General features: G+C 43.4%; 3 protein-coding genes across 5 annotated transcripts in view; all 3 read right to left on the reverse strand.

Annotated features, from left to right (window-relative positions):
• kaznb (kazrin, periplakin interacting protein b) overlaps nt 1-1253 on the reverse strand; it is an 86049-nt gene extending 84796 nt beyond the window's left edge. The window contains exons 1-2 of one of the 2 annotated variants that reach the window (XM_030374887.1): nt 1156-1253; nt 822-909 (exon numbers count right to left, since the gene is read on the reverse strand). In XM_030374887.1, coding sequence (XP_030230747.1) covers nt 822-897 — 76 coding nt within the window. In that variant the 5' untranslated portion in view covers nt 898-909; nt 1156-1253. The remainder of the gene's footprint in view (nt 1-821; nt 910-1155) is intronic. The other variant, XM_030374888.1, reaches the window with a different exon arrangement.
• A 4590-nt stretch (nt 1254-5843) lies between these two features.
• prdm2b (PR domain containing 2, with ZNF domain b) lies at nt 5844-15163 on the reverse strand. The gene is made up of 4 exons (XM_030374683.1): nt 15031-15163; nt 12965-13066; nt 7835-12351; nt 5844-7565 (listed from the first exon to the last, which is right to left on the reverse strand). Exons 2-4 carry the CDS (start codon nt 12990-12992, stop codon nt 7548-7550), a joined length of 4563 nt encoding a protein of 1520 aa, XP_030230543.1. The 5' UTR covers nt 12993-13066; nt 15031-15163; the 3' UTR covers nt 5844-7547.
• A 4681-nt stretch (nt 15164-19844) lies between these two features.
• The window catches only part of foxj3 (forkhead box J3), a 74701-nt gene continuing 67705 nt past the window's right edge, over nt 19845-26840 (reverse strand). The window contains exons 9-12 of one of the 2 annotated variants that reach the window (XM_030374081.1): nt 25947-26018; nt 24885-25076; nt 24314-24412; nt 19845-23889 (exon numbers count right to left, since the gene is read on the reverse strand). In XM_030374081.1, the coding sequence (XP_030229941.1) occupies nt 23777-23889; nt 24314-24412; nt 24885-25076; nt 25947-26018 (476 nt within the window). In that variant the 3' untranslated portion in view covers nt 19845-23776. Of the gene's footprint in view, nt 23890-24313; nt 24413-24884; nt 25077-25946; nt 26037-26840 lie in introns of both variants that reach the window. The other variant, XM_030374080.1, reaches the window with a different exon arrangement.

A 26840-nucleotide genomic window follows, 5' to 3' on the forward strand; every position in this document is an offset into this window, starting at 1 on the left:
GAAGCTGAAGTTACATATTTAACCTGATAAGTGGTATGACAATCACACATTAATTAACTATAGAGGTCGCATCTTTGAGTCTGCATCGTGTATGAAAAGTGCTATATAAATAAAATCGCCTTGCCTTGCAACAGTCCATATTGCACACAAGTGCAAGTGCGGCTATAGTCCGGCACCCCGAAACCCAACGATGGGCGAGTTTTAGTTAAGAGTTCCACGCAGATCGGCGGTGTAAATAGGTCTGTGGAGATTTAAATAGGTTGCACATAACAGGAGAGGCTCTCTGGGAGCCTGCATGCATACTATTGCAGTGATATAAATAACTACAGAGTCCTACCTGGCTCTTAGGTTAAAACATCCACCTTTCTATTAAGGGGCTACTCACAGCGCTGTCGCAACAAGAAGAGATTCATACTGGTTAGTTCACGTTGAATTCCTCAGAGTTTGACACACCGACATAAATCAATACGGCAGATAAAATACAACCAGAGGAGCTTGTGAGGTCATCGTCCCAGAGCGGAGATGATTGGTTCGACCCGACTCGATACCGTCCATTTGGATTTGAATCGATGACTCGATTTCAATACGAGTCGTTCTTATCACCAGTATTTAAATACATTGCATAAGTATTTGTGTCGACCTTCCCAGTACTGCAAATGGAACAAGCTAGAACTGAATCTGGCACAATGCTTTTCTTCTGCAACATTTATGAATTTGTGTGTTCCCTGACAAAATAAACGCAATAAACCAAAACTAAACCAGCCAACGATGCGCTCTGCCAGTGGAGCAGGAAGAGGTATTAGTAGCTGCGTACTACTCACTGGCTTGCATGAGCTGTCCCTGGTGTCCAAACACCTGTGAGAAGGTGGCATGGCTGCAGGTGAGAGTGTCCTCCATGTCTGACACGCGCTGAGCACATAGGAGAGGAGAGGGAGACAAGGGGAGAGGAGAGGAGAGGAGCGGGGAAAGGAGAGGAGAGGAGAGAGGAGGAGAGTAGAGGAGAGGGGTTTGTTAAGGAGGTAATACCCGTGCCAACAACACAGTAACATCACGCCAGAACACAAAGATGAACACAGCAACGCGTGACACAAAGAAAAAGACAGCGGAGGAGAGAAAGAATGAAGAGAAAAGTACGCAGCATTCAGTTTGGCTTGCCTTCACTCCGTGGGAGCTGCGGTGTGAAGTGTCTCCTGGACTGGGGCTCACAGCTGCTCTCCTCCTCCGGACCAGATCTGCTGCTGCTTCTGTCGCCGCTGCTGATCTGCTGCTGCTGGCGAGGGGAGAGGAGCGGCTCCAGCACAGCCAATACCAGCAGCGCTGCTCCCCGCACAGCTAATGAGGGGGGCGTGTCCCCATCCGTGCCCCCCCTCTCACTCAAACTCTCTCTGCGTGCGTATGCGTATCCGTGAGTATATGGGTGTAGGAGGTGTGTGTGTGTACAGGGCTGCGGGGGGGGGGGATTGGGGTGGCGGAGAAAGTGGCAAAAAAATAAGTGTCAGATGCAGGGATGTTTTTTGCCATATCAGCAGGTTGACGTGGACGTTTTTATGCTTGCAGGCCGCTGAGAGGAGAGGAGAGGAGAGGAGAGGACAGGAGAGGACGGGAGAGGAGAGGAGAGGGCATGGGAGACTATAAGGAGTCTTCTAGAGGAGAGGGTCAAAGCCGAATAGTATGGCACAAGCGAGTGAGTCAGCCCCCATCGTACCCCTCCCAGCCCTCCTCAACTCCCCTCCCCTCCCTCTCCAGTGCCCATTATGCGAAGGGGAAAGGCAGCGGTGTGCCGTCCTCTGGGGACGAGGGGAGAAGACGACTCATCTCCTCCGCTCCTCTAGCTCTGCACGGCGCTCTTCTCCCTCTCTTTCTAGTTATCTCCCTCCTTTAACATCTCAACTTTCTCTGTTACGCCCGACCAATCCCCTTGATCAGTCTCAAAGCCCAGCCCGCAGCTCAGAGTCCCATCCCAGCAACGCCTGCTCTTCATCACTCGCACCCCAGTGTTCATACGGATTCTTCACAGAGACGCGCCGGGGGTTGACTCCCTTTGATTCAACCTGGAAATATTCGTAGTAAAGCCCTAATGACGTAGTCGTTGGGATGAATGTGCAGCACATCTAACCTCATGTGCTCCCTCTGCGATCGCCTTTACAGGTTGATTATGGGTCAGGCGGTAGAGCACGGTGGTCCGCACAACTACAGGGGCTGCTGCTATGACACTTGATTCCTTTCAGCGAAACGTCTGAACCAACACTTTCTCCTGGCAAGGAGGCTATTTATAAGGTTACACAATTGAAACGTTGCAAGTAACATAAAGTCCATAAAAAAGGATTTACAGGGTTATACAATATTAGACAGCACCCATATGGCATTAAACATTATATACCGTTGTGTATAAATACATCAGCTAGGGGGCTGTGAGTGATACACACTGTGTAGCACTGAGGCCTCTGACAGTATTACGACACAATAAACCCAAAACTGGGGCGTCAAACCGGACGTCACAGGTCTTCACATACCAACACACCAGCCCTAAACTGTCCAAAGTTTTACACAGCAACTCCTCCAGCTCAAACTTTTAGTAAGGCTGCCTTCTGACATCATGCAACCCTAATCCCTCAAACTGCTGTATTTGTATTCTGCCGCACCAGAGCCCTCAGCCCTGACAAAGGGACTCGCGCTCCTCCTCGGTTTTGAGGAGAAATGACAGGACATTTCCTCGTTTGAGGCTAGCAGGATGATAGAAACAGGTAGGCCCTATCTACGGTGGGGAGGAAAAAATCGTTGAGGCAAAGGCATAAAAACGGTGATGTCGTATCGTTATCGAAAGCATGTAGCACGTAGACTGCAGCAATTATTGTTTACCTAGTAGCTATTAGTATTACTGGTGGCACAGTGCCTAGCACTGTTAGCGTGCAGCTCCAGAGACCAGGGGTACAGTTTACAGACATGCAGATTAGGCAAATTACACCCATAAATTGCCTGTGTGTGTGAGAGTGTGTTTTAAGATGACCCTGCGGTAATCAAGTCTTCCATGAAAGATGTCTCTGCTTATAAGCCTGTAAGATGGCAGAGGCCTAGCTTAAGGGCCTTTTACGTGTAATGAGCTATCCAGCCATCAAAATACATATATCAGCATGTTTTAATAGCCTTTGATAAACAAACAGCTAAATATACTTCACTTTTCAGCAATTAAGTAAACATGAAGTGAGTATTTTAGGAGGCTATTATGTATACCACTGTGTCTAACATAAAACGTTGTTTATTTGTATAATGTTTGTGTGGTTTGATTATTGTCTGTCTTACTGACTTCTCGTCTCTCTATTGCAGTGAAACAAGCGCTGCCGAAATCGAATCCCCCTCTATGTGTAAACAATCTTGACTCAGATATTGTATATTGGTCCACATCCTGCTCCCTAAATCGGATTCTCTGGGCTGGATCCTAGTTTATTTTGTGATGTCAGGCGCAATGCTGCACAAAATTGCATTTTTATGAATAGGAATCAGGAGTCGTGCACAGCAATCAAGAGAGTGCAGCGCTATTTCAACCTGACAGCACGAGTATGGCACAGCAGTACTGCCCACACACAAGGATATACACGCACCCACACTCAGCCACACAAGGATTTACACACAACCACACACACACCCAAGGAATAGAGCACGTGCACACACGCAAAGACAAGGATTTACGCAAACACGCGCACATGCTGACAAGCACACTCTGGAAAGGAGAGGCCGTAAACAACAGGCTCCATTCGGAAAACCGTAAACCGTAATTCTCCAACACCAGGGTCAAATAAACATCTCTCCCCATGCCGAGGACTATGTTGAAATATGCAACAGTGCATCAAATACATGCAGCCCAGGTATTACATGTGAGCCCTCAGCCCCGTCCATCGATGTGTGAAAGACGCTTACATCGACACGGATGGAACAGACAGAGTTTTGTCGGTTCCTTCAACAGTCTCGCAGCTTATTTGTCGGTTATTAGTTGTGTTTGGTGAGCGATGTTATGAGCGCCCGCCACCTCTCTGCTCCAGCCCTGCCACCCCTCCTGTGGTGTGCCGGTTAGATAACCCGTTCAAGGGGGACTGTGACGGATGGGGCCTGGACAGAACTAATTTCAGCTGATGGCACACGCAGCCTCAGAGACCGCATCTATCATCAATAACAGACACACAGCGGCCTCTGTGGTAATGGAGAGCACAAAAATGGAGTTTGACTTCTGGATGGTAAAGATTTCATGAGTCTAAAGGCAACATTTCAATGGAGATTTATGTTCAGAAATGTTGGCTACCATCCGAAAAGTAGTGTGAAATTTGCATTAAATGTATAAATGATTTACACATGGTTTGTCTTCAGACTAGTAGAGTAAAGCCTGTACAATTTGTAGATGCCTAAACATACCTCACTGACATCCATAGATTGTGTTTCCAGGGTATACTGCAGTATTTACTGCTGACTTGGATTGTACAATAAAAAAATTCTGTTTACTTGGTAAGTTTTGGGAAATACACTGAGATCCCTGGAATTCTTTCAACTCTGGGTGAACTTTTGGGCTAGCTCTTATAAATTCATTTCCCAATCTCAGATGTTCAGGTATTTCAGCATCAAAGCACAGCGCAAGCCTAGAGATCTAGGGGAATGGATCTATTGAAAGGTTTATAGCCCACATTTTTACTGGGAAAGGCAAAAAATGCATGGATGGTTGCATTAAATACCACATCATTCCACACAAGCACATACCCAAGTTGATTATCATAATATTAATAATGGGATCATAATTCATGTTTGGTTATCGGACAGAAGAAAATGCCTGCAAGACAGTATTAGTATTAACAGCATGTCTTCGACTGATAAACATCAAACTGTCAAACCCATATTTAAAGGTTTAGATTCAATATTATGACTTTAAAATAAAGAAGGGATTAGAAAACGCCCATTTTCCAGCTTGATCAGTTAAATTACATTTTTCTTATGGGAATGGAGGAAATTCGATTTACCATCATTTTAGGAGACATGTCTTCATAAGGTTTAAACTAAGGGATACACCTTAATGGTATTCATTACAAAAATGTCATGCAATTTAGTCTGGCTTTAGCTCAATAGATCATCCCTTTGAATGTACCAACTGCTATCAAGTGCAATTTGACTGTTAAACCTTGATACCAAAGAATGACCTGCTATTTGGGTCATGGACTGTATAGAACTACTGAATAGTCCCGAAAAATGTTTTTGCTTATACGCATGTTTATTCACATCAACGCCATAAGAGGTTGACCCTGACATAATTAGTTTCATCTTAATAAAAATGTAACACATTTTTATTTACAGTGCCTCTGAACCTGGATTGCGTCAAAGCATACTTAATCAAAAATTAAGTACGTTTACGTCCAGCTCTTGCTCCAACGTTCACTGATGTGTTATATATCCCAAACCAATAGAGATAATGTTACAATCTTTTTTGAATTATTATACTACCAAAACTATGATCGGGTCGTGTGTTATTTACCTTTATATTGTTGATCGCATCGATAATATAGCCTAGTGGTCAGTTGCAATGGCTGCTCCGTGGTGTCAACACCTCTGCCTGCGCGGTGCACCTAGAAACGCTAGGTAAGATGCTAGGTCATTATACGTATTCTAAGGGAAAGCTGTCCTTAAATTTGCCATTAATGAATTAGGATTGAAAACATTCCCAGAGTGAATGCATTGCAAAGGCCTTAAGGTGCATCCTGAGATCCCCCCTCAGTATGGACCGATCTTTAAAATAATTGTTAGCAAGACCCAATACAGTCAATTGGAAAGGTCAGGAATACTCAAATGGAAAAAATAACTAAAAGGAATTAACCCAAATTGAAAAACTTTTATTATGTCAATTACAGTAACGTTTTGCTTGAGGTCATTAGGGATACCGGTCTTTGTTCATCCTAAAATACATATTGCTAAAAGGCAAAACATGTACGAATATTTCTCATGGAAACATAAATTACCTTACCTAAATGATATTCCATTAAGGGTCCTTCTCTAAAACATGCTACAAGCCATGGAGCACTGCCCCCATCTGCATCATGGTTGGTTCACATATGGTCCAGAGTGAGAAGTGGGAAGAGAATTGTTAAAAGGAAACAATACACCTTATTTTGTTGCTGTATAGGGACTTGACTGTACATCATTACATGCACTACACACAGTCTCGAAAAAGACGCCTCAACGAAAACGTTGAAAGTTATGGTAGACCAGCATTATTCCTGAAAGTAATCAAATATTTCAAGAGTTCTCGAGAAATATCACAATGATTATGATCGGCGTGTAAATCCCCCAGAAAATTCAAACCTGTGCTTTTCTTTTTGGCATAGCATAATACAGAAAACTACTTTAGAGTTCAATTAAAAGGAAAACAAATAATCAGAATAGTTTTCCAACAACCTATGGTGTGGCAAACCATGTGTCACTTGTGTACAACAGTACACATACAGGTAACATTACATATTATTGATCTAGCTAGAATTTTGGCAGCTCATTTAAAGTGCTGTAAGAATGACACATTACTTTCATTTATGTTTTCTTCCGGTGGGGAGGGGCACTTAACCCAAAGTGTTAGAAAAGATAATGGACATTTCTGGCAGTATTTTTCCAAATCTGGTAACCTACATTCTCTACAAAAGGAGGGCCCTTACATTACCACCATTTTGTTATCGGAACCAATCAAAACAATGTTACGTTGTTCAGGTAAGCACAATAGAAGAAAGCGAGAATATACTCGAGTTGAGAGCAAAACAAAGCCGCCAGGCCACACACACACACCCAGCCATTTCCATGTACACGTTTTCAACACATACAGACATATACAGTGTTCCTGAGGACCAAGTTCTGCAGTAAGCCACTGCCGTTTCACCTTTGTTTCCCAAAAAAAAAAAAAAAAAGGATATATTCTACAATATAATGACTAGAAAATCTTAAAATCAAAAACATACATATTCATTTTTAACTCAATGTTACTAATGTAGACGTGGGACATGACATGATATGGAAGAATGGCTTTTTTTTCTAGTTTATATGCATCTATTCAGCACATGCATGATACTCTGGAAACATCTGAAGATCAATTAAAACAAATAAACAAATAGGACGTAGAACGGAAAAGAGACACCAAACTAGTTTTGCGTACTGATACATGATTGCCATTTGCAATATATCAGTTTTAAAACAACAGAACCCTAATGTTGTCGTGTCTAGTAGTGACACAGATTTGTAACCAAAAACTCAATGTCTTTTAGTCAGGTTTTTTCTTTTAAATTCATCAGGGTTTTTTTGCAGGTGGCTTAAATCCAGGCTCAGTTGAGAGTATAAATGGAAGATTAAGAGGACTCCCTCTTCACAGCCAGCGAGGCCATAGCGAGCAAACAGACTTCACTAGCGTTGGCCGCTATACAGTCTTCGCTAATGGGCCACCTTGGTGCTCTCAGCACCAAGTGTTAGTCCGGAACATCTCACAAAGGGAGGGTGAGCATCACATTCCCAGGCAATGACCAGCATGTCTGCATAGCTCACTTCAACGGCGTCTCCTGGAAAAACACAAGAGTACAAAAGCAATGTTATTGCTTGGATCAATGGTCTCAATTGATGCAGCTGGCCTTTTTTTGCGTCAGGGGACAGGATGGGACCTCGATATCATTGACTTGATCGAGGACATGATATTTTTTACTAGGACCTTGACTTAAAATAACTAAACAAGCAAATATTAAAAACATTTATTCCCCCTAAGCAAATTCTGTTTGTACTCCAATTAAAATATTTGAATCTACTTAAAATGGTGCATTAGTAAATAACACACCTGAGGCTCTTTTGTCTCCGGGACGAGCGGCTGCTCGGTTTTCACCTCCACGGTAGCCACCGTGTTGACGCTCTGCAGGCTCCTGGTGACCGGTCCGCCCACCCTCTCCCTGGTTCGCAGGGAAAAGCGCTCCTCCTTTTTCGCCTGCTGCCCGAGCGGAGAGTTGCCCTCTGGGGCCTTCTTGGGCGCCGCCTCCTTCCCCATGCGCTGTGCTTTCACAGCAGGTCGCTGCGCCGGGTCACTTGGAGTGTCCGGGACCGGCATGGCAGGAGGTGGTGGTGGTGGTGGAGAGTGAGCTTGGCCCTTCTTCTTTTTTTTACCAGTCACCGCTGGTGAGGCCGGGAACGAGGCAGGTCTTTTAGGCCGGCCCACGGGAGCGCCTGTTCTTCCCTTGCTGGCCGGCAGGAGTTCAGGCTCGGCAGCACCGTAGCTGCGAGCCCGGGTCTTCCCAAGCGGTTTGGGCTCCGAATCGGCGGCGTCCACATCTGTGGCTTTCCTTCTCAGGCTCATTTGGGGTGCATCCTGTTTAACGTCCCCTTTCTTGCCCTTTTTGGGCTCAGGCTTCATGGGACAGCTGATGGCAATGTGTTTGCTGAGACTGGCGGGGTAGGTGAACTCGCGGCTGCAGTGAGGGCAGATGTGCGGCTCGGGGTCCTGCTCCTCCACTTTAACAGAAGCCTTTTTCACACTGCTGGCCGTTTTGTTTTTCTGTGAAATCGCCTTTTGGACCAACTGGTTCTTCTTCTTGTTAAGGGAACTCATTTTGGCTTTGCCAGAGGCCTCTTGATTGAAATTGAGTCTCTTAGGCTGGCCCATTCGACGGAAAGCACTTTGTCCGGCGCTGGCCGCGGCTGGCGACAAGGCGCCATTCTGTGGCTTCACTATTTGTTTAAGAGGGATGGGATTCTTCTTAGGAGTGTAGCGCTTCTTATCGCTAGCGTTCGCACAGGCCAATATGTGCTTGTGCAGCTCAGGCATGTTGTCAAAACTGTTGCCACACTTTGTGCAGCGGATGGCTGTGCTGAAGGTTTGCGGTATGTTGTGGGTGGTGAAGTTGGTGGCCGAGGCAACAGAGCCGGCGTGGGATCGGCTGTGGTAGGGGAAAGGCGGCGGCTTAAAGCTAGGGTAGTGTTGATTGAGGCCGAGGCGGACGTCGGGGCCTTTGGGCTTCCCTCCCTCAGAGGCCATGATTTTTATTGTAGTGTACAGTTCCTCTGAGGAGTCCTCTGGCTCCGGCTCATCGTCTGCCGACTGTCCGTTAACCTCAGGGGCCTTTTCAGTGGGCTCCCTCTCTGGAGCCGCTTCCTCCTCGCTCTCTGGTGCTGGTGTGGAGGGTCGGCTCTCCTCTTTGGCCCTGGATGGGTCTGTGTAGTTGTGTGGCCTCAGTTTGCCACTTTCCACCGTGGTGTGCGTGCAGGTCTGACTCGGATGCAGATCCTTCTGATGCTGCTCCAGGTTACAGAGAAAGGCAAACTCCTTCGAGCATTCGGAGCACACGAAGATCCGGCCTACGCCGTGTAGGGACGTTCGATGAGCTAGCAGGGCCCGGGCCTCCACAAACAAATGCACACAGAATTCACATTTATAAGGCCAATCAACAGCGTGGGCAACGATGTGCCCGTTCAGAGTTTTTATGGAGGGGAATGGTTCTTCACAGACGTTGCATACAAAGGTCTTGCAGAAGGTCTCCGAATCCTCTCCCTTCTCCTTGGGAGTTTCTTTTACAGCAGGACATGTCGAGTCATCTGCGTCATGGCTTATGTCCGACATCCCCTCCGAGTAGTGAACGGGATCCTTCTTTTTCACGGGCAGAACAACAGATGGCGACAGCGTTGGTGGGGATGTATTGTGCGATGTGGTTGTAGATGTGGGCACGACAGGCGAGTGTGGTTGGGATGTTAAAGGCGCAGAGTCAGGGGACAAGGACTTGGCATCTGTTATGGAGCCGGGGTCTTTACTCTCCGGCTTGCCGTTGGTCAGACAATTGTCTTGTTTCTGTAGAACTTCAAACTCCACAGTGGGAGGCTCTGCTGGTGTGGGCTGAGTTGGGCTAGGAGTGGATGAGCTCTTTAGAGGATCTTTGACTGGTGTGTGAGGGGCTGAATCAAGTTGCTCGTGATTCTCATCAACACTGTGCTGGACTTCTGGAGCCATCGATGTCTCCTCCTCCGTATCAGACGGAACCTCGTCCACATTGGACCTGGGAGAGCTCTTGGGTGATAGCACCGGGAGAGGTCTGGACACAGAGCAGTCGGAGGGCTCTGAACGAGGAGAGCTAGGCATATCTGGTGGTATGGTGGGCAGAACTGGGGGAGGGGGTGTTGGGGAGGTCATGCTGGAAGTGGCGGGGGAGGAGGGGTTCATGGTGACAGGCGTGAGGGAGGGCGGCGATGGGTGGGCCGATTCCGACGTCATGCTTGGGGAGAGAGGCTGAAGTGGCCCGAGGCTCGACAAGGCAGCGGGGCCCTCTTCTCCTGCCGAGGTGAGGCCAGCATACTCATTCATCAGAACCTTCTCAAGCATGCTCGTGTTTGGCTTTCTCTTCTTGGTCGGTGGCTGTGGTGGTGGATTGCCCTTTAACTCAGGATCCATGGTGCTCTTCCGCTGCATACTTAGATCCAGTGCAGAATCGCCCAGCGTCTTGCTAATTACGTCACTCCGCTTGCTGACAGAGCTGGACAGGTCCAAGGGTTGCTGATTGCAGGCATTTCCACCACAGTTGGAGGAAGACCGGTTAGACATGTCCTTTTCAGTGGTACAAACAGTATCTCCGTCCTCATGGATAGTAAGGTTCAACACAGGGGACAAGCGGTGGCCCTCCAGCTTTGGCACCTTAAGAGTGTACAAGCTTCCGACCTCCGCTTTAGAGATATCCAGTTTCTGTGTGGGACTGAGCTGTGGGGAAGACGGAGGAGAGGATGTTCTCCTCTTGAACCGACCCGAGGCCCCTGGCAGTGAGGTGACCGACAGAGGGGAGGCCAGTCTATGGCTGTCTCCTATCTGGGAAATGGTGGACTTCTGACTGTCCTGTGACTGAAGGAGCTGTTTCAGCTTAGGGGAAAGATAGACTGTTTTTTCTTTTTGAAATGCTAATGATTCTGTGGACTGGGAGAACAGTCCGCCTACTAATACATTTGATGAGGAAGAGGTTGATGATGATGATGAGGAAGAAGATGCAGAAAATCCTGTTTCATTTTCCATTTTGAGAGATGGAATAAGAGGCGGTGTCGTAGTTCTCCTTTTTGATGTTGGCTGACCGAGGTTGGACACCAACGGTTTTCCAGCAATAGGTTTGCTCTCCACTTTGAATGCCTGGCTGATTTGACTGGGGCTGATTATCATTGCATCAAGGCCAAACAGTGCTGCAGACCTAGAATTGACCTCTATCACCTCACAGTTGCTAACTGTACTGGTTGACAAAATTTTTCCATCAATGTAGAAGCTCAGATTTTCAGAGATATTTTTGGATATGTCCACTACATATTCATCTCTGTCAGCCTCGTCTTCTGTGTCGGCGCTGGGCACATAGACAGGGGGGGGGCTGCCACTGGGGGATTCATTTGGCAGCCTCTGGACAGACACTTCCTGGGGCAGCATGCCTTTCCTGCGTACACCCTTTGGCAGTAAGTGGCGCTCATGTATTCTTCTCTGGTGCCTTCGCATGTTGGTGTGAGTGCCAAAGGCCTTATTACAGTATTTACAGGGGTGCAGTTCCTTGGACTCACCATACTCTTCCAATGTAAAAGGTCGGTCAGCTTCAGGCCTAGACTCTTTCTTTGCCAACTCAGGGATGGGCTGATGCGCTACTGGAAATTGAGAGCCTATGGCTATGTAATTGGTCGGACTTGTGTATTCAGGACTTGAACCACCAGCCTTTCCTCCTGAACTAAGGAGATTGGCAGTTCCTGCCAAGGAGCCGGGCTTCTTCTTAGCCCCACTCTCATGCCTTCTCTCGTGCCTCCGCCGTCCAACCTGTGAGCCAAAGGACTTTCCGCAGTAGCGGCACTTGAAGAGGTGCGTCTGTTGGTTGGCTGTGGTGTGAATGTGTATGTGTCGCTCAAGACCCTGTTTGGTGGAAAAGTGGCGCTCACAGTGCAGGCATGGATGAGACTCTCCCTGGAGGTCACCTTCAAGGTCACCGTCAGGGTCATGATCAAAGTCGATATCCGCATCCAGGCTTTCCAGTTCCTGGCCCTGCAGAGAGGCAGAATCCGACTTAGGTTGCAAGTCCTGGGGACTCTCCCCGCCAGGTTTACTGCAGTTAGGAAACTGTTCCTCTTCTTCTCTCGACTCAGCTGTCAAAGATGTCTCCTGAGGAGTTTGCATAGATGGCAGCTGTTGTGGTTCGACTGCATCGCCTGCTTTGTCGACCCTAGTCTCCAGCTCCTCCTCATCAATCATAACCACAGACATGTCCTGCACATCTGTAGGAGCAGGACTTTCAACAGGAGCAGGATTCATCTCTGCATGCACAGGACCTGAAGAAGAAGGCCTCTCGTCCACCTCCTCCTTAGGACCTGAGGAAAATGATGCGAAAAAAGGTAGAAAAGTCAGGCTACAATTGATTGCTGACAGTTGAGGCGGTGCGGCAACATTTGAAACCTAAGTAAGATCCAGACACTTTCTTCCCATCCTCATTGTTTCAGCATTGCATGTTCAGAGATGTTTAAATCATACAGATTGAAAAAAAAAACGATCATGTGATGCCTAATATAACCTTAAACCTTCAAAAGGAATCATAGAGAGCTAAGGGACCGAAGTCAAATTCCTCGTTTGTTCGCAAACCTGGCCAATAAAGCTGAATCTGAATTTTCTATTGACTAAGCTGTACATGGTAAATGCCTGGAAAACACTGTTGAGCCTGTGTATCATGGTTTATCCCAACACTACATTAATAAATTGTAAAGCTTTATAATAACTCCCCACAGTAACACAAAAGAGTTCAATAAAATGAAAACAATGTTTTGTTTAAGAACAAAAATCTTGGTCACACCTATAATCAATAAAAGGCTATTTGACCAACATGTTCATAGACACAACAAATTGTGGGCCAAGATATTACGTATGGAAACTAGACGGTCAAGAAGTAGACACAAGTATTAAGATATCCATTTTATGCACAACACTAACCTTGTTCCCCTTCCCACATCTCTGTCATGGGTTAAGTTTCACTTGTTTGCTTGAATCCTCCCAAACCAGCCCGCCTGGCTGTCTCCAAAAGATTTGTTCTGGCTGTAGGTGCACACAACACATTAATATGGGTTAATAAGGTCTGAATATGCTTACAAACATATAGACTCAAAAAATCCAAAAAGGGAAAGAATAAAGGAAATGAAAAGCTAGATAAACAAAGATATAAAACACCCACTACAGGCATTGAATAGACATTGTCGCACATTAACTGCATTCATGCCAAAATCTGAAGAAAGATGGGGTAAAATTACACAAAAGTTAAATAATCTATTATTGGAGCATAACAATCGTAACGTCATCACCTCAACTTAACCGAGTCTGCTTTGAAAATCAAATACAACGATATGACATAGTAGTCACACTGACACAATGAGTGGATGTGATGTTGGCCATTATCCAGCATGGAGACTGAGTTGTAAGTGTGTCCTGTTCCAGGTGGCTGTGGCTTGAGCAACTAATCACAAGGGTGTGTCAAAAGAGAACATTCAGCCAGGCCTAGAACTCATGTACAGAGAGGCCTGTTCAGATCAGACCACTGGCATGGTTAAGGGCTTCTGCTAGATGTACAGCAGCCGGAACATCTCAGATGGGGACAAGGAGTAAATACACCATGGCGACAAAATTATATTATACCATGGCGACGAATTATATCCATTTGCAGTGACTGGATATGGTAATTTCTCGGAATTAGGATTAAATGGTCTTTATATTTGAACAATGATTTTGAAAAAAAACATATTTCTGTGAGTATTTCAATAAAATAAGTAATTTGTTTGAAATGCTTTGCCCCACATCCCACCAAGTCATTTATTATGGAGGTGTGAACCAATACACAACATAGGGCTACATTTCCTCAAATTTGAACCTTTTAAATTAACTTTAAATTAAAGCTCTTTAGAGCAAAAAAAATTGGGCACAAAAATAACACATACTACAACAGTATGTGAAATGTTGAAGACTTCCTGTTCTCCTTAAGGGGCCATATTACACTTCTACATTATAGTTCACTTCAAAGTTATTTAAATCCATCTCAAACAGGTCATTAAACTCGCAGTCTAATATAGAGGATTGTTGACTGTTAAGTTTAGCTCTTGTTTGGGCGTCTTCAACCTAATCAAACACACCATGCAATTGCTATTTGAGCAAATTTTTGGGCCAGTAATGCCCAAAGAAATTCATTTTCAGAACTTCAAATCAACACATTCGCAACGATATGTAACAATTAATTAACTATTTGCGGCCAACATAATATGCTTTTGAAGCAATTGAATCGTAACACCGTAGCGACATAATGTAGTATTAGCAATGCGTTACTTTCTCCGTGGTTCATCTTTGCTCTGAATTTTGATGTAGCCTGAGCCATGTCAGTATGTATGCCTGACGTGCGCCTACACCTAGCCTGTTAGCTGGAATGCTAGTTTGCAACATCTAGTTTGACAACTAGCTGAACAGGTTATTCTAAGCCCAATATGGCCGAGTTGATATTTTTACATCAACTTGATGCAACGAAAACATGATGTATGAAGCGGTAATGCTACATGTAGAAAATAACTGCGTCTGCAGCAAAGATTACAAGGCGGTTTTGCTAAGTACCTAGGCCACTCTCAGAGCGGATGGATGGACCTCAGGAAAGGTCACATCCTAGACAACGTCACGAGCTACAGGCTTCATAAACCTCCTCAAAGTTGTACACACACTCGCCACAGTTTCACCCATTGTTCCCGACCACCAGCCTTCAGGTAGGCATGTTTGTTAAGACCAAGCGAGTTAACGCGACTAGTTTCATTTCGGATTCCTCAGGAGAGAAAGCCCAAACATCGCAAGCGATAGGAGCTAACAACTGGTAGCTATTAGCCATCTGCCTCGCTAGCTCCTGAATCCAACTTCCAAGTCGATGGCAAAGAAAGCTATTCCTTGTGATTCAACATGGCGACTTTTAACATAGCGACTCGCTCATAACAAAAACCGAATAGAGTCCCGTATTGGCAAAACGGCGGCCTTACCTCGTTTAGCTCGGGTGAAATTTTCTTGCTCAGGCTGCTGACTCTTTCTTCCTCTAGTGCAGCTGTTATCTCCGGGTTGTCTTGTACACTGTACCGCACTAGCAGCTCCTCTCCTGGCCCGATAGGCTGGAACAATGAGAGATGACAACAGGCACCAATCACAGTCGGCCTTGCTACTAGATACTAGAAACATTTAGGCTGTTTACGCTCTAATCTGTCACATTTGAGAGTCGGGGCATTTTTTTTGGAGGTAATGTTAAGACATTATATCGTTATAAATACAAACATGTTCATTTCCAAAAGTGTCAGGAGGAGATATGGTACACCAGTTGAGTTCAATGACGAAAATATATAACCTTCAACAAGTCATTGAATTGATAAAATAAAATACCTTTTGTTGGTCTTTTCAAACATAATTCAAGCCAGCAGTCACTTTGGTTCGAATTTGGTGTGGAAGCCAGACATGAATTAAGATTTTGTGTTGGCATCTGTTGGAGGAAAGCAATACCTTTTGCAACCTACCCTTAACACTTAGTTGATTATGGCTAGTTGATCTCCAAGGGGATCATATTCTGCTCTTTAGGAGAATGTGCCCAGTTCACATAACACAGCCCGTTCCCCTTCATGGGGTCATTGGCATCAACACACACTCTGCCTCTTTATGGGTAATAATCCTACCAAAAAAATAAATAAAACGTTAAAATACATTCCCTGTATTCTTCTCCTCAATGTTACTGTGACGTCCATGGTTTGATTAAAGATTGCTACACGCGTTATTTCGTAGATTCTGTTGCCTAATAAATAGCATAATAGCATTACAGGAAATATGTCAGCATCCATTTCCTACCTCCCATATGTACACATTACTGCTCACTGCAGACCTCTTTTTCTGTCCTACAAATGGAAAGAATCTCTTGCCTTTCGGATCGCCTGTGGCCCCCACACCTAGAATATAACCTAGTACATAACCTAGTACATGACCTTGAATAAGGTCAACTTTGGTTTTGTCTCACTTGCTGAAAGCAGCATGCAGTCACACAGATCCATGCTAGAAAGTAGATGTTATTATTAAGGAACGGTTTTTTTTAATGGTAAACCCCCTTCAGGTATGTCCTAGCCCACTCAAAACATTAGATCAAATAAATACCAACTAGTAGTTTATCAGATGTGGCGAAGTAGTCTGATGGACCTCAGCACAAAACAGTGGAAATGATCAATGAATATTTTATTTATTGAGACTTTTAAAGTATCAACTTCAGTTGGAGATCTACTGTTGCATAATTATAACCTAAAATCAGATGTTCCCAGTTGCATACATCATTTATTCACATTGGAGGGGATTTAATCTATAGTTTGCTGTCCCACTGCCATAACGGTTCCCCCTGAAAATTAACCGACATGTCTCCTTATTTAAAAAACGAAATCCCGTCTGAAACCATATGGTAGACATAGGCCTTATTCTTGAATAGTTTATGAACATCTATAATAAAGGAAACCCCTTTGGTTTTCACAGACATGTTCAAAGTACTACATAAAGGTGAAATACTAAGCATTGGATACATTATGTATTGTGAACTGTATTTTGCATAGTGTATGTTAAAATATGGGTCTGTAAATACATATATTGAAAAAAGATACGAACGAATATTTGGGTGAGATTAAGGATGTTTCTATACAAACAACACAAGCGCATTGGGGGCAGGTTGATGTATTTGCAATGAGCGTACTGGTCCCAACCGAAAGGCACTGGGTTTGATTCCCAGTTTACCTGCTGCTTCATGATCTGATCTGATCATGAAGCCTATGTGAAATAACTTTGGATTACAACTGTCACCGGATGATTAAAAAGTAGTGGGCTACATAGGACTATTATAAATATACATATATTCATAAAATATGCATACATAATAGTAGACGAGTGTTAAGTATCATGTTTTGAGTCTGAGAGTCCACAAACGCAATCTTCTGTAGAACTACTTTCTAAAATAACATATTAAAACCACTTCTGTAAGCCTTATTTCAATTTCTATGGGGTTTGACAGGATGCGTTTGTTCCAAAATCCAGTGTGGTTCTAACAGACAGAAATAAGACGGGTAACAAGGTTTATCTGTAAACTGACGTGTACGATTAAAAATAGCCAACATAAATAGGCCCTTTGTGAAGAGCCAAGTTAATAGCCTTTATAATCTGTCAAGACGATATTTTAAGAAGTTTGTAATTTGTCATTGGCATAATTACAATCTATTCCCTGTTTTGGTGATTTTCTTTTCTGAAATTATCCATCAGTCTATGATCCTTGAATTGACAGATTTTTTATGGAGAGAACATGTCCTCAGCTCAAGGGCACAACGCCACAAGTCAAATAAATTCTCATTCTAAACGTGTTGCCTCTGTCCACCCAATAAGTTGATTGTAATTGAACATGAAGGTTAGGGTTTTTCTAAACGAAAGATTTGATTTCTTGTTCCCCATGTAGAATTGTCACTGTCTTCCTCGCCAATGCAGCAAGCTTTATTCTCTCTTTGGCCGCAGTCCTGTTGTCTGGGAAAGCCTGCTTTCCCCAAGCACTTTAGACACTTCCCTGTTTTATATGACATGGGCTCTGAGGATGTTTTGGTTGTCTATCTGCTGAAAGTGGCAGATGGGGACTGAGTGGAAAGCCTCTACAATAGTTATTCATTCATATCTGATAGTAGTCTCGTTGAGAAAGGATGCTTGTGCAAACATCGATGGAACAATTTTCACGTTAGCCTGTGAAGGTATTTTTATTCTGAGGATCTCTTCAGTCTTTTCGACGCTATCGTCGCTCAAGTCTGACCAACGTAGTGGCAGATGTAGCCCATGCCAATTAAGGCTCTTTTACGGGTTAATCTTTTGTCATTGTATAATCTGAGCTGCTGCCATTTAGGCTATCAAAGATTCAGAGTTATAATGGCATTTGTGATTTTAGAAAATATTAAAATGAGGTTATTCTTCCTGTTTGTGGTGTTGATGCTGATTCTGAGGGTCTTCGTTTAGGGAATATTTTTGAGTTTAGATTAATTTGGCATGGGACAGTGTGATTTAATTACAGATTTAATGGTGCAAATGTAAACCCGAAAAGGTAGGCCTACATCTTTATGACAAATTAAACATATAGGCCTATATTAATTATATTCAAATGTAGTAGCATACATACTCGAGACAAAGAGTTTAGAACAAAAATATAACAACAATAACAGTATGTTGAGATTTCTAAACTAGACTGATAATTAATTAAGCCACATTTTCTCAAATGTGGGTATGTGACTGTTCACTTGGGATTGTAAATGGTAGGTATTAAAATGCTTCCAGATGTCTTAAATGTTTGCCACATGCCATAAAATATACTGTATACCAGTTAAGATCAAGCCTGTAGTGACCAGCCTTGGACCACTAGGGGCTGCTCTACTACCGCAAACAACCTCATAGCGTGTTTTTTTGTTTTTTTAAACTATTTGGTCGGTATTACTATGTTACTTAGCACATTCTTTAAAGCAACTCTCACTGTAATATCTTAAATTAAAAATATGTGTATGATAAGTTAAGTCACTTTTGGTTTAAAGATGTCCTCGGATCAAGGTGATGTGCGCTTACCCCCTCAATATAACCTTCCAAATGAATACATCTAATAGGGACACAAGAAAGCCCTACGATATTAAAATGTCTGACTAACTTTGATGTTTCGTAATAGAGCTCTAAAAGTTATTTATAATGGTATGTACTCCTGCTTTTGAAAAAGAAAAGGGAAACATAAAGGCGAAACTGCCCCAGGGAAGGGGATCATGGTCAGTTGTAGATAAAGACCACTAGGGGGCACTTCTGTTCAGCTCTAGTATAAGATGAATTGTCTCCGGAATTCTTCTCACCCAATATTAATTATTCTGAATCTGCTGGTGAAAAAAGATGGTAGAGTTTATTTACTACAGATGAATTCCTCCACCACGGTTTGAGTTACGCTTTCGAATGGCTGGAGTTTCCCCCCCCCCCCAACTCGTAATAGACCACTAGAGTAAGGCTTGGGTTATCCACATTCAGTTGATTTATATGTTCATGTTGATAATACTAGTTAATGTTTAGTGGTGGCTCAAGACTCAAAGTAAAATATAGAGTGGTAAAGTGGGTATACCATTTTGATATTTCCCTATGATTTACAGAATGCTTTAGACATTGACATGTTAACAGCATCCTTTGTGTTTTACGAAAGTAAAACAAAAACCTATAGTTGTCTGTATTATTCTAGTTTGCATTCTAAAAAAAGTCTGCACTAAATATTTGTATCATTGGAAAATGTCTGAAAAGAGAGGCATACAGAGAGAGATACCAAATACTTGTACCATGTAAAGCATGCGGATTGGGTGACGAGGGGCAGAGCGTTCCCCGGGGAGCTGAGTGGGGAATAGCTTGCTGATGATCCAGACGCAGCTATTAAAGGATCGCGGCTCTCCTGAGTCATCCCTGTGGAAAGGGACTTGTGTAACGTAGACTTTAGCAGGTGGAGAGAAGGTGGCCATTTCTGGACCAAGGGAAGCAAAAAAAAAAACCCTACGCCACGATTCTGTGGTTTGTTTACATTTTCACAATTCAATCAAACCCTGAAGAAAAGATGGCAATCAGCCAATTGTAATTTGTGTGTGTGTTTCAAAATATTATTATGGAAATGAGTTATGTAGCAATATAAGCCATAAGGGACCAAATTAAAATATACAGGGAAATGTCTTATTGTTTGAAAAAACGCTATATCTGCCCTTTCCATTTTTTAACTCTGTTAAATAAGCTTCTGAACCACACAATATTCCACAGTGAAGTTAACATATTTTATTTCTTTAAGTGCCATTCATGCATATTGGGGAAAGGGGCGGGATGGGCGGTGGTATCGACAATTTTAATAACACTTGAATTATTTATAGCACTAAACCAATACAAAGTAGCTGTGTCACCTCAATGGACAGCAAAAGTAATAAACCGTGCAATAACCAAAAGGACAGAAACAAGATAAACGAGGGGAAAAAACAACAAATACGAGAAATGACAAAGACAAAATCAAAAGAACAAAAAACAAAAAATATATATTATCAACATTGAAACACTGAATGTAGAACCATAGTACAGGTAAAAGGTAGTGTCACACAAAAAGCCAACGCATTTTCATCACATATATACAATATAGATATATACATACTGTGTCACCCTCTGTCTGGACAATAACAAAATATTCTACTCTTTTTTTAAACCCTCTTCTCGTTCTTGAATACGCCCCACCCCTCACCTTGATGCCCCACCCCAAGGAGGGGAAAAAACGGATGATTGAAAAGACATCTATTTACAAGAAGCACTACATCACACCAGCACTGAATAAAATAGGCCTCAATCAGCAGTACTTGTTGGCAGTTCTCTCCCACATTGTAACAAGGCCTTGTTTCTTGTTTCGTTTCTTCCCCCAACTAATTGTAATCTCTCTGGCAGGTACAACTTCAGCTGGATAATATAACTAAAATATTTGTTATTTTTTTAAGTGTGTTATGTTATGGAACCAAATTTTCTCACACAAGCACACATTCGCACACACACAACTAAATTAACACATCATTTGATTGCATTCCAGTCTTTGTCTTAGCTTTTCCCTTTTCGTCACATTTACTTAAATCCTCCCATGTGCTCTGCTTGTCGATTAGCTTCACCTGGCGAAAATGGACCAAGTTTGACAAGATACTCCCATTTTCCTTTTTTTTGTCCACAGTTTCCAGGTTATATACATTATAATTTTCAGGAATATAATAATTCCTCATCTTTCCAAAGTGCAGTCCGCTGGTGGACATGACTGCTACACCCACATTTTAGTGACTTAATGAGAATAATCCTTAAAGGTTTTGCCAAGTCAACTGACAAAATATGGTCGAAAGTGTCTGAGAATTACATTTTGGCAGTGAAAAAGAAAAAAAAACATTGATCAACAGTTATTAAAAAAAGAACTAAAGACAAGATAGTAGAAAGACTCAAATGTTGGGTCAAATGCATGAAGAGCTGAATTAAACACAACAAAATAACGTAAGTCAACCTTAGCTTAAAACCTGTCTTTGACATTATACTCCTTTCAGAAAACTTGCCACAGTAGGCCTTCAGCTGGATTCTGTCAATCAGAAGAGCTGTATTACCACCGGCATGATTTTAGGTCATAGTTGTCTCTATATCTGCTCCGAAATGATGGTTCCATTAAATTACACCAAGCATTGGACCTAAAAAGTGCCTTCCTTAAATGAACAACAATGTGTTGATTTAAAAACATAATTCAAAAATAAAATCATGATTGTCTTCCATAGATGAGAACTATTGTGACTAGGGCAGTCTCTCACTTGCTAACATACGTGTTATGGAGGGATAAAAGTAAGAGGTTACTGATAGTGTGCAAAGAGCGTATAAAACACTTGGTGCCATCCAGCTGGAGCTATTGATTGAGACCCCGTGCACTACTGGGACGTGATCATGACAGGTTTTCCAGCCCTGCCACTCGCCTTGCTGTTAATGCGCACTTTCCCACATTTGCAAAAGAGAAGAAAAATATGCATTTTTTCAAATCTTTCATCCATCTGATTTGTGCTCACAGATAGCATAGAAACAGTTGTCACCATCAAAGAAACCCTTTTGAATTACAAAACAAATGACAAAATTCAGTGACACACACACACACACACACACACACACACTGTATCAAGACTCACATTCTGTATGTTGCAATGATTGTACATTAGCTAAATATGAACACATCGATCATAATAACGCACAATTTGTTTAGTGGGAAAAGGCGTGTCGCTGTAATTTACCTCTCAGATGTGACCATACAACATGAACAGTAGAAGCATGTGATCAATTACATACAGACATTGAACAAATGAAAGGTTATTCCAGATCTTACAGACCACTTTCTCATCAACCATATATTCAGTGATCCCCAGTTGTGTCCTCACCGGGTCTTTCAGGATCTTTGAGAGCAAACAACATTACAATCAAACCAGAGGCACAGCTCTTTCTGATTGGCTGAAATTGTGTCAGGTAATATCAGCCGCCGATAGTATTTCGTTTTGAATCGGTGTTTGGGGGTTTGGTTAGGTTAGGTTGGATTTGAGTGTTTGGTTCGTCTTTAAACCTAGTTTACTAATCACTCCTCTTTCCAGCCCTTATCATTCAACTATTATTCCATTGTTTGGCATTTTCTATCAATGACTTACAACATTTAAACAATAAACCGTCGCTCCCAAAAGATTCTCACATACCGTACAACCAACGTCCGTTCTTATGTTTAGCAAATGGGCTTTGGTAAAAAGGTTATTTTTATCTTCTCAGGGTTAAAGATGCTGTAGGAAGGATCCACTCATTGTAAAGAGACAAGATCTACGATTTTCCAAAAGTCCCATCCCTGTCCGCTCCCTCCCTCCCCCTGCCTTTCAGAAGTTTTGACTTCACCCACTTGTGTGACAGGTGAGATGGATACCTTGAACCAATCAGGGAAGAGATTCCCTGATTTAAATGAGCTGGGAGCAGTATAAAATCTAAACTGGTCATACAGACACAGGTATTTTCACAGAGCATTTCACCCACTAATAGCTGAGGGATGGCTATGGCATACCATTAATTAATTAACTAATGAATCTAAACTCAAATTACAGCTCCTGAATCTTCCCGACAGCACCTTCAAATAATGAGGACTGCAGACTTCTTACTGAAGAGACCAAACTCTTCAAACAACCCAGACCGACTCTGAGGTACTGAAGAGAATACTGCCGGTATATGCCAACGGTCAGCTGCATCCAGCATACCTTGATGTAGCGGTTACCAAGTATATCGTTGTCTCTTAGATTTACCATATATATGGATATATATATATATCAAAGCCTTTTGAAATCACATTGAACACCCTTTTCAAAAGATCAGTCACTGTACCCATCATCAAACCAACTCAATCGCTATTTGTGTGGGGGAGGGGGGGGGGGAGTCGAGAAGAGGGGAAGGTTTGGTGGATGCATTTGTCACCCCCCAAACACATATTTCCTTTGATGTTGTTTTCTTAAAAAGAGGCAAATCCAAGAGGCAGGTGAGGTCAAGGTTAACACAAGGAGGGTTTTTTTATCACGTTTTTTTTTTTTTACAAGTGTAACCAGTCACTCAAATCACACAACAGTTAAAAACAGGCGGGGGTGGGGGGGGGCAGGAAGAGGGCTGTGGGGGCCGGAGGGCAGAGGAGCACATGTTTTTGTATTTTCTTTTTTTCTTCTTTACTCAAGACTGAATATTAACGTGTGCCGCTTTCCTTTAAAACAAGTACGTAAGCAATCACTTTAAACAAGTCCACCGCCGGGATGATGATTGTCTTCAAAGTAACAATATTCATTTCTTTTATTTTGTCGTTTTATGTTGTTTTTTTTGTAGTTTTTTTTTTTTCTTTGTTTAAAAAATTGTCAGGACTCTGAGGTTCTCTCTCTCTCTCCCTCTCTCTGTCTTTCAAGGGCAGAAAATGTCCTTAATTCCCCCTGTCCAAGAGGAGTGGCTCCTCGCTGCATCCCGCTCTCGTGCGGCTGCTCAGCTCAGCCTGTGGCTTTCACCTCTGTCTCCTCCGCCACGCCTCCCCTCCCGGCTCCCCGGCCCTCGTTTCCTGGAAGAGGGAGGCGCGGGAGCAGGAGGCGAGGTGGAGCGGGGACACGGGTCAGGGAAGGGGTAAAGGTAGGGGGGGGGTTAAACGATGGAGTCCCAGTCAAAGTCGTCCTGGATGTCGTCGGCCTGCATGCGGTGCATGGGGAAGTTCCGGCTCGGCATCATGTGCTGCTGGTTCATCTGAGTGTGATGGCCTGAGAGTGAGTGAGACACACACACAGACAGACAGACAGAGACAGAGACAGAGACAGAGACAGAGAGAGAGAGAGAGAGAGAGAGAGAGAGAGAGAGAGAGAGAGAGAGAGAGAGAGAGAGAGAGGGGTAGAGGTAGATAGAGGTAGAGGTAGATAGAGGTAGAGAGAGAGAGAGGTAGAGAGAGAGATCGAGAGAGAGAGAGAAAGAAAGAGAGGCACAGAACACACATTTGCGAGAAGGACGGACAAAGGGAGAGAATGAGAGAGAAAAAGCATTAAGTATAAGCTTAAGATACAACACACTCAGCTTGAAGCTATGAGTCCTCATGATATGTCGCCGTGGTTGCGTTAAAGAGCTATGGATGATGAGATATCGAAAATAAGGTGCAATGGATGAAGCACTGAGGAAGCGTGGCGCGCCCACCTGTCATGGCAGCTCCTGGGCTGCTCATGGGCGTCATGTGGGGGTAGCCAGGTGGGCCCATCATAGACATGCTCTGTCTGGAGTCCATGTACAGGTTCCCTGTTGAGCACAACAGCAGGTTTACACTAGTGTGTAAGCAAACATGGTAAAACCTGAGAAAAACGAAATCGTATACAGCCAGATTGACATGGTAAAAATGACTATTCTTCTGCTATTTTCTTGTTCAAAATGGTTAGAACCAGGGAGGGAACCAGGGATTGAACCAACGAGCTCTACAGAGCCTGCTGCCCATAGCTTCTAACCTTTAACCGAATCTCAAAATGATAAGCCAATGGTCGGGCTCTTTGTATTGCTGCACTTGTTGAAGGGCAGATGACTGATTAACCAGGAATGATGAACAACTAGTGGTGAAACATCACAGAAAGTAATTTCTGTTACATTTTATTATAGAAAGTAACAGAAAAAACATGACCTTATTTTTTCAGATAGCAGAGTAACATCTGAAAACGAAACAGATTAAAATGTCTATCCCTGTGTAGCTAGGTGAAGATATCAAAGAGCCAGGTATTACCTGTGTTGAGGTGCTGACTGGGTTTTGTGGAGTGCATGGCGCCATGGCACACAGGGGGCTGCACTGCCCCTTGTGGCTGGATCACGCCAGTGCGGGCAAAGAATTGGTTGATGGATGAGCAGAGGTCTGCTATCTGAGTGGGCTCCAAGGACCAGTTGTTCAGCTCCGCTTGTCTCATGCTCTCCTTCAAACCTGCGTTGTGCACGTTTGCACATACACACAGGCATATATGCAAATTAGGAACAATAAAAAACACACACACACACACACACACACACACACATTCAGCTACAGCTTATTATTCCTTTGTCTGGGAAAGCATTTTTCTTCTTGGGTGGTTTTTCATCAGACAGAATACAAAATAGTAAAAAGAAAATGCATCTCAAAGCACAGAGACAGTGTGATGGCACAATGAGATCCATAAACACCTCGATCCACTGCTAATAAATCTGAAGTGCGTATAAATTCATTAAGTTCATTACCCTTTTGTGTGTGATATTTAAAACATCCTACCTTGCAATCCTAGACTCTAATTGGATAAACTGACCTGCTGAGCTTGATGTTTTGGTAATTAAACTGAAAGGCGCCGGTGATTTAATTGAAAAGCTCTGTTTAATTAAACTCTTAATCAACTTTACAGTTAACACTGCAGCACTCAATCACGTACTGGTCCAGAGCAGTGTGTCGGCTCTGAGCACGCTCGGTACGCAGACTGTACAGTGCTTTGGTTCCTCGGTCTCTTAGGACAGTCTAGTGTCTTGCACACATTTTTCTATAAAGGCTCCAGCCTACACTGAGATCCAGGGCAGGTTTAGGCTATGGATTGCAATCGGCTGCCTCGGTTACGTTTCCGGCAGAAAGTATATTATTGACGTGAACGCGGTGTCGTTCAAAGAAATTTTGCAAGCCACTGGTATGTCTCGAGAGACCTGTTCCTAGGTGACTCAATGAGATGCGCGTTTGTGTGGTTAGGAAATCCTTCCTCCTAGCAATTGCCGTCGGTTTTTGCATTGGAGTGATGCAAGAAATACATAAAAGGGGAAATGGATCTGAGATGCGCACCTTGGAAAGGTGAGAGGTCAACATCCGCCCAGTTGTAGCTGCTGGCGATCCGACAGCTTTCTTTCAGTGCGTCTAGATTGGGGTACCAGTCTGCACACAAACAGACACACAGACACACAGACACACAGACACATAGACACACAGACACACGATCCATCAGAATGGCTGGTGCATGTCTCTACATTCAATAGTGCTCCCAGCGTTACCTGTGGGGATTACTGTAGGGATGGGGTAAACTTGTTTGTTTGAAAGCACAGCCCTGGGGCTGTAAACATGGCTGTTGTTTTAGGATTGGCTCTCAAAGTGGCATTTCATTTTGAGGCTAAACACATGAACAGACCATAGCAAAAATATTTGTTCATTTGTTTTAATGCATTAATACATAATCATTTAGTGGTTGGTGACCTAGTGCATTTTTCTAAATCAGTTAATTATGCTTTCATTATTCGCTCATCCTATTTAATCCAAAGAGGATGTATGTACTCGCTGTCCTGCGAGTCACCCTGGACAAAACCCTCCACTAAATGGCTCATATTATTATACTTTGTCATTTTATGATTTAAAAAATACTGGCGTAGTGTTGTTAGGCCACTAGGAGGTGCCAGTGGACTCCAGTGATTTCCTTCGTGTGGGATTGCAGCTTTGCTTTGTTCTCATCACACACACACACACACACACCAACACACAACACAAAGCAGGGGTGATTTACCACCGATCAGCATTCAAAACCCAATATTAATGAACACTCATCCACATCCTCTTTTGAAACATGTTTACTTTCTTTGTGTGCCTCTGTGTGTCCTATACCTAGCTCATTAGAGGCCCAAGTGATATCAGGGCACCAATAAGGACCATATTTCTCTAACAAATTCTCATGAAATTGATATTGATAGT

The sequence above is a fragment of the Gadus morhua genome, chromosome 13 (genome assembly GCF_902167405.1).
Source record: "Gadus morhua chromosome 13, gadMor3.0, whole genome shotgun sequence".
NCBI classification, from domain to species: domain Eukaryota; kingdom Metazoa; phylum Chordata; class Actinopteri; order Gadiformes; family Gadidae; genus Gadus; species Gadus morhua.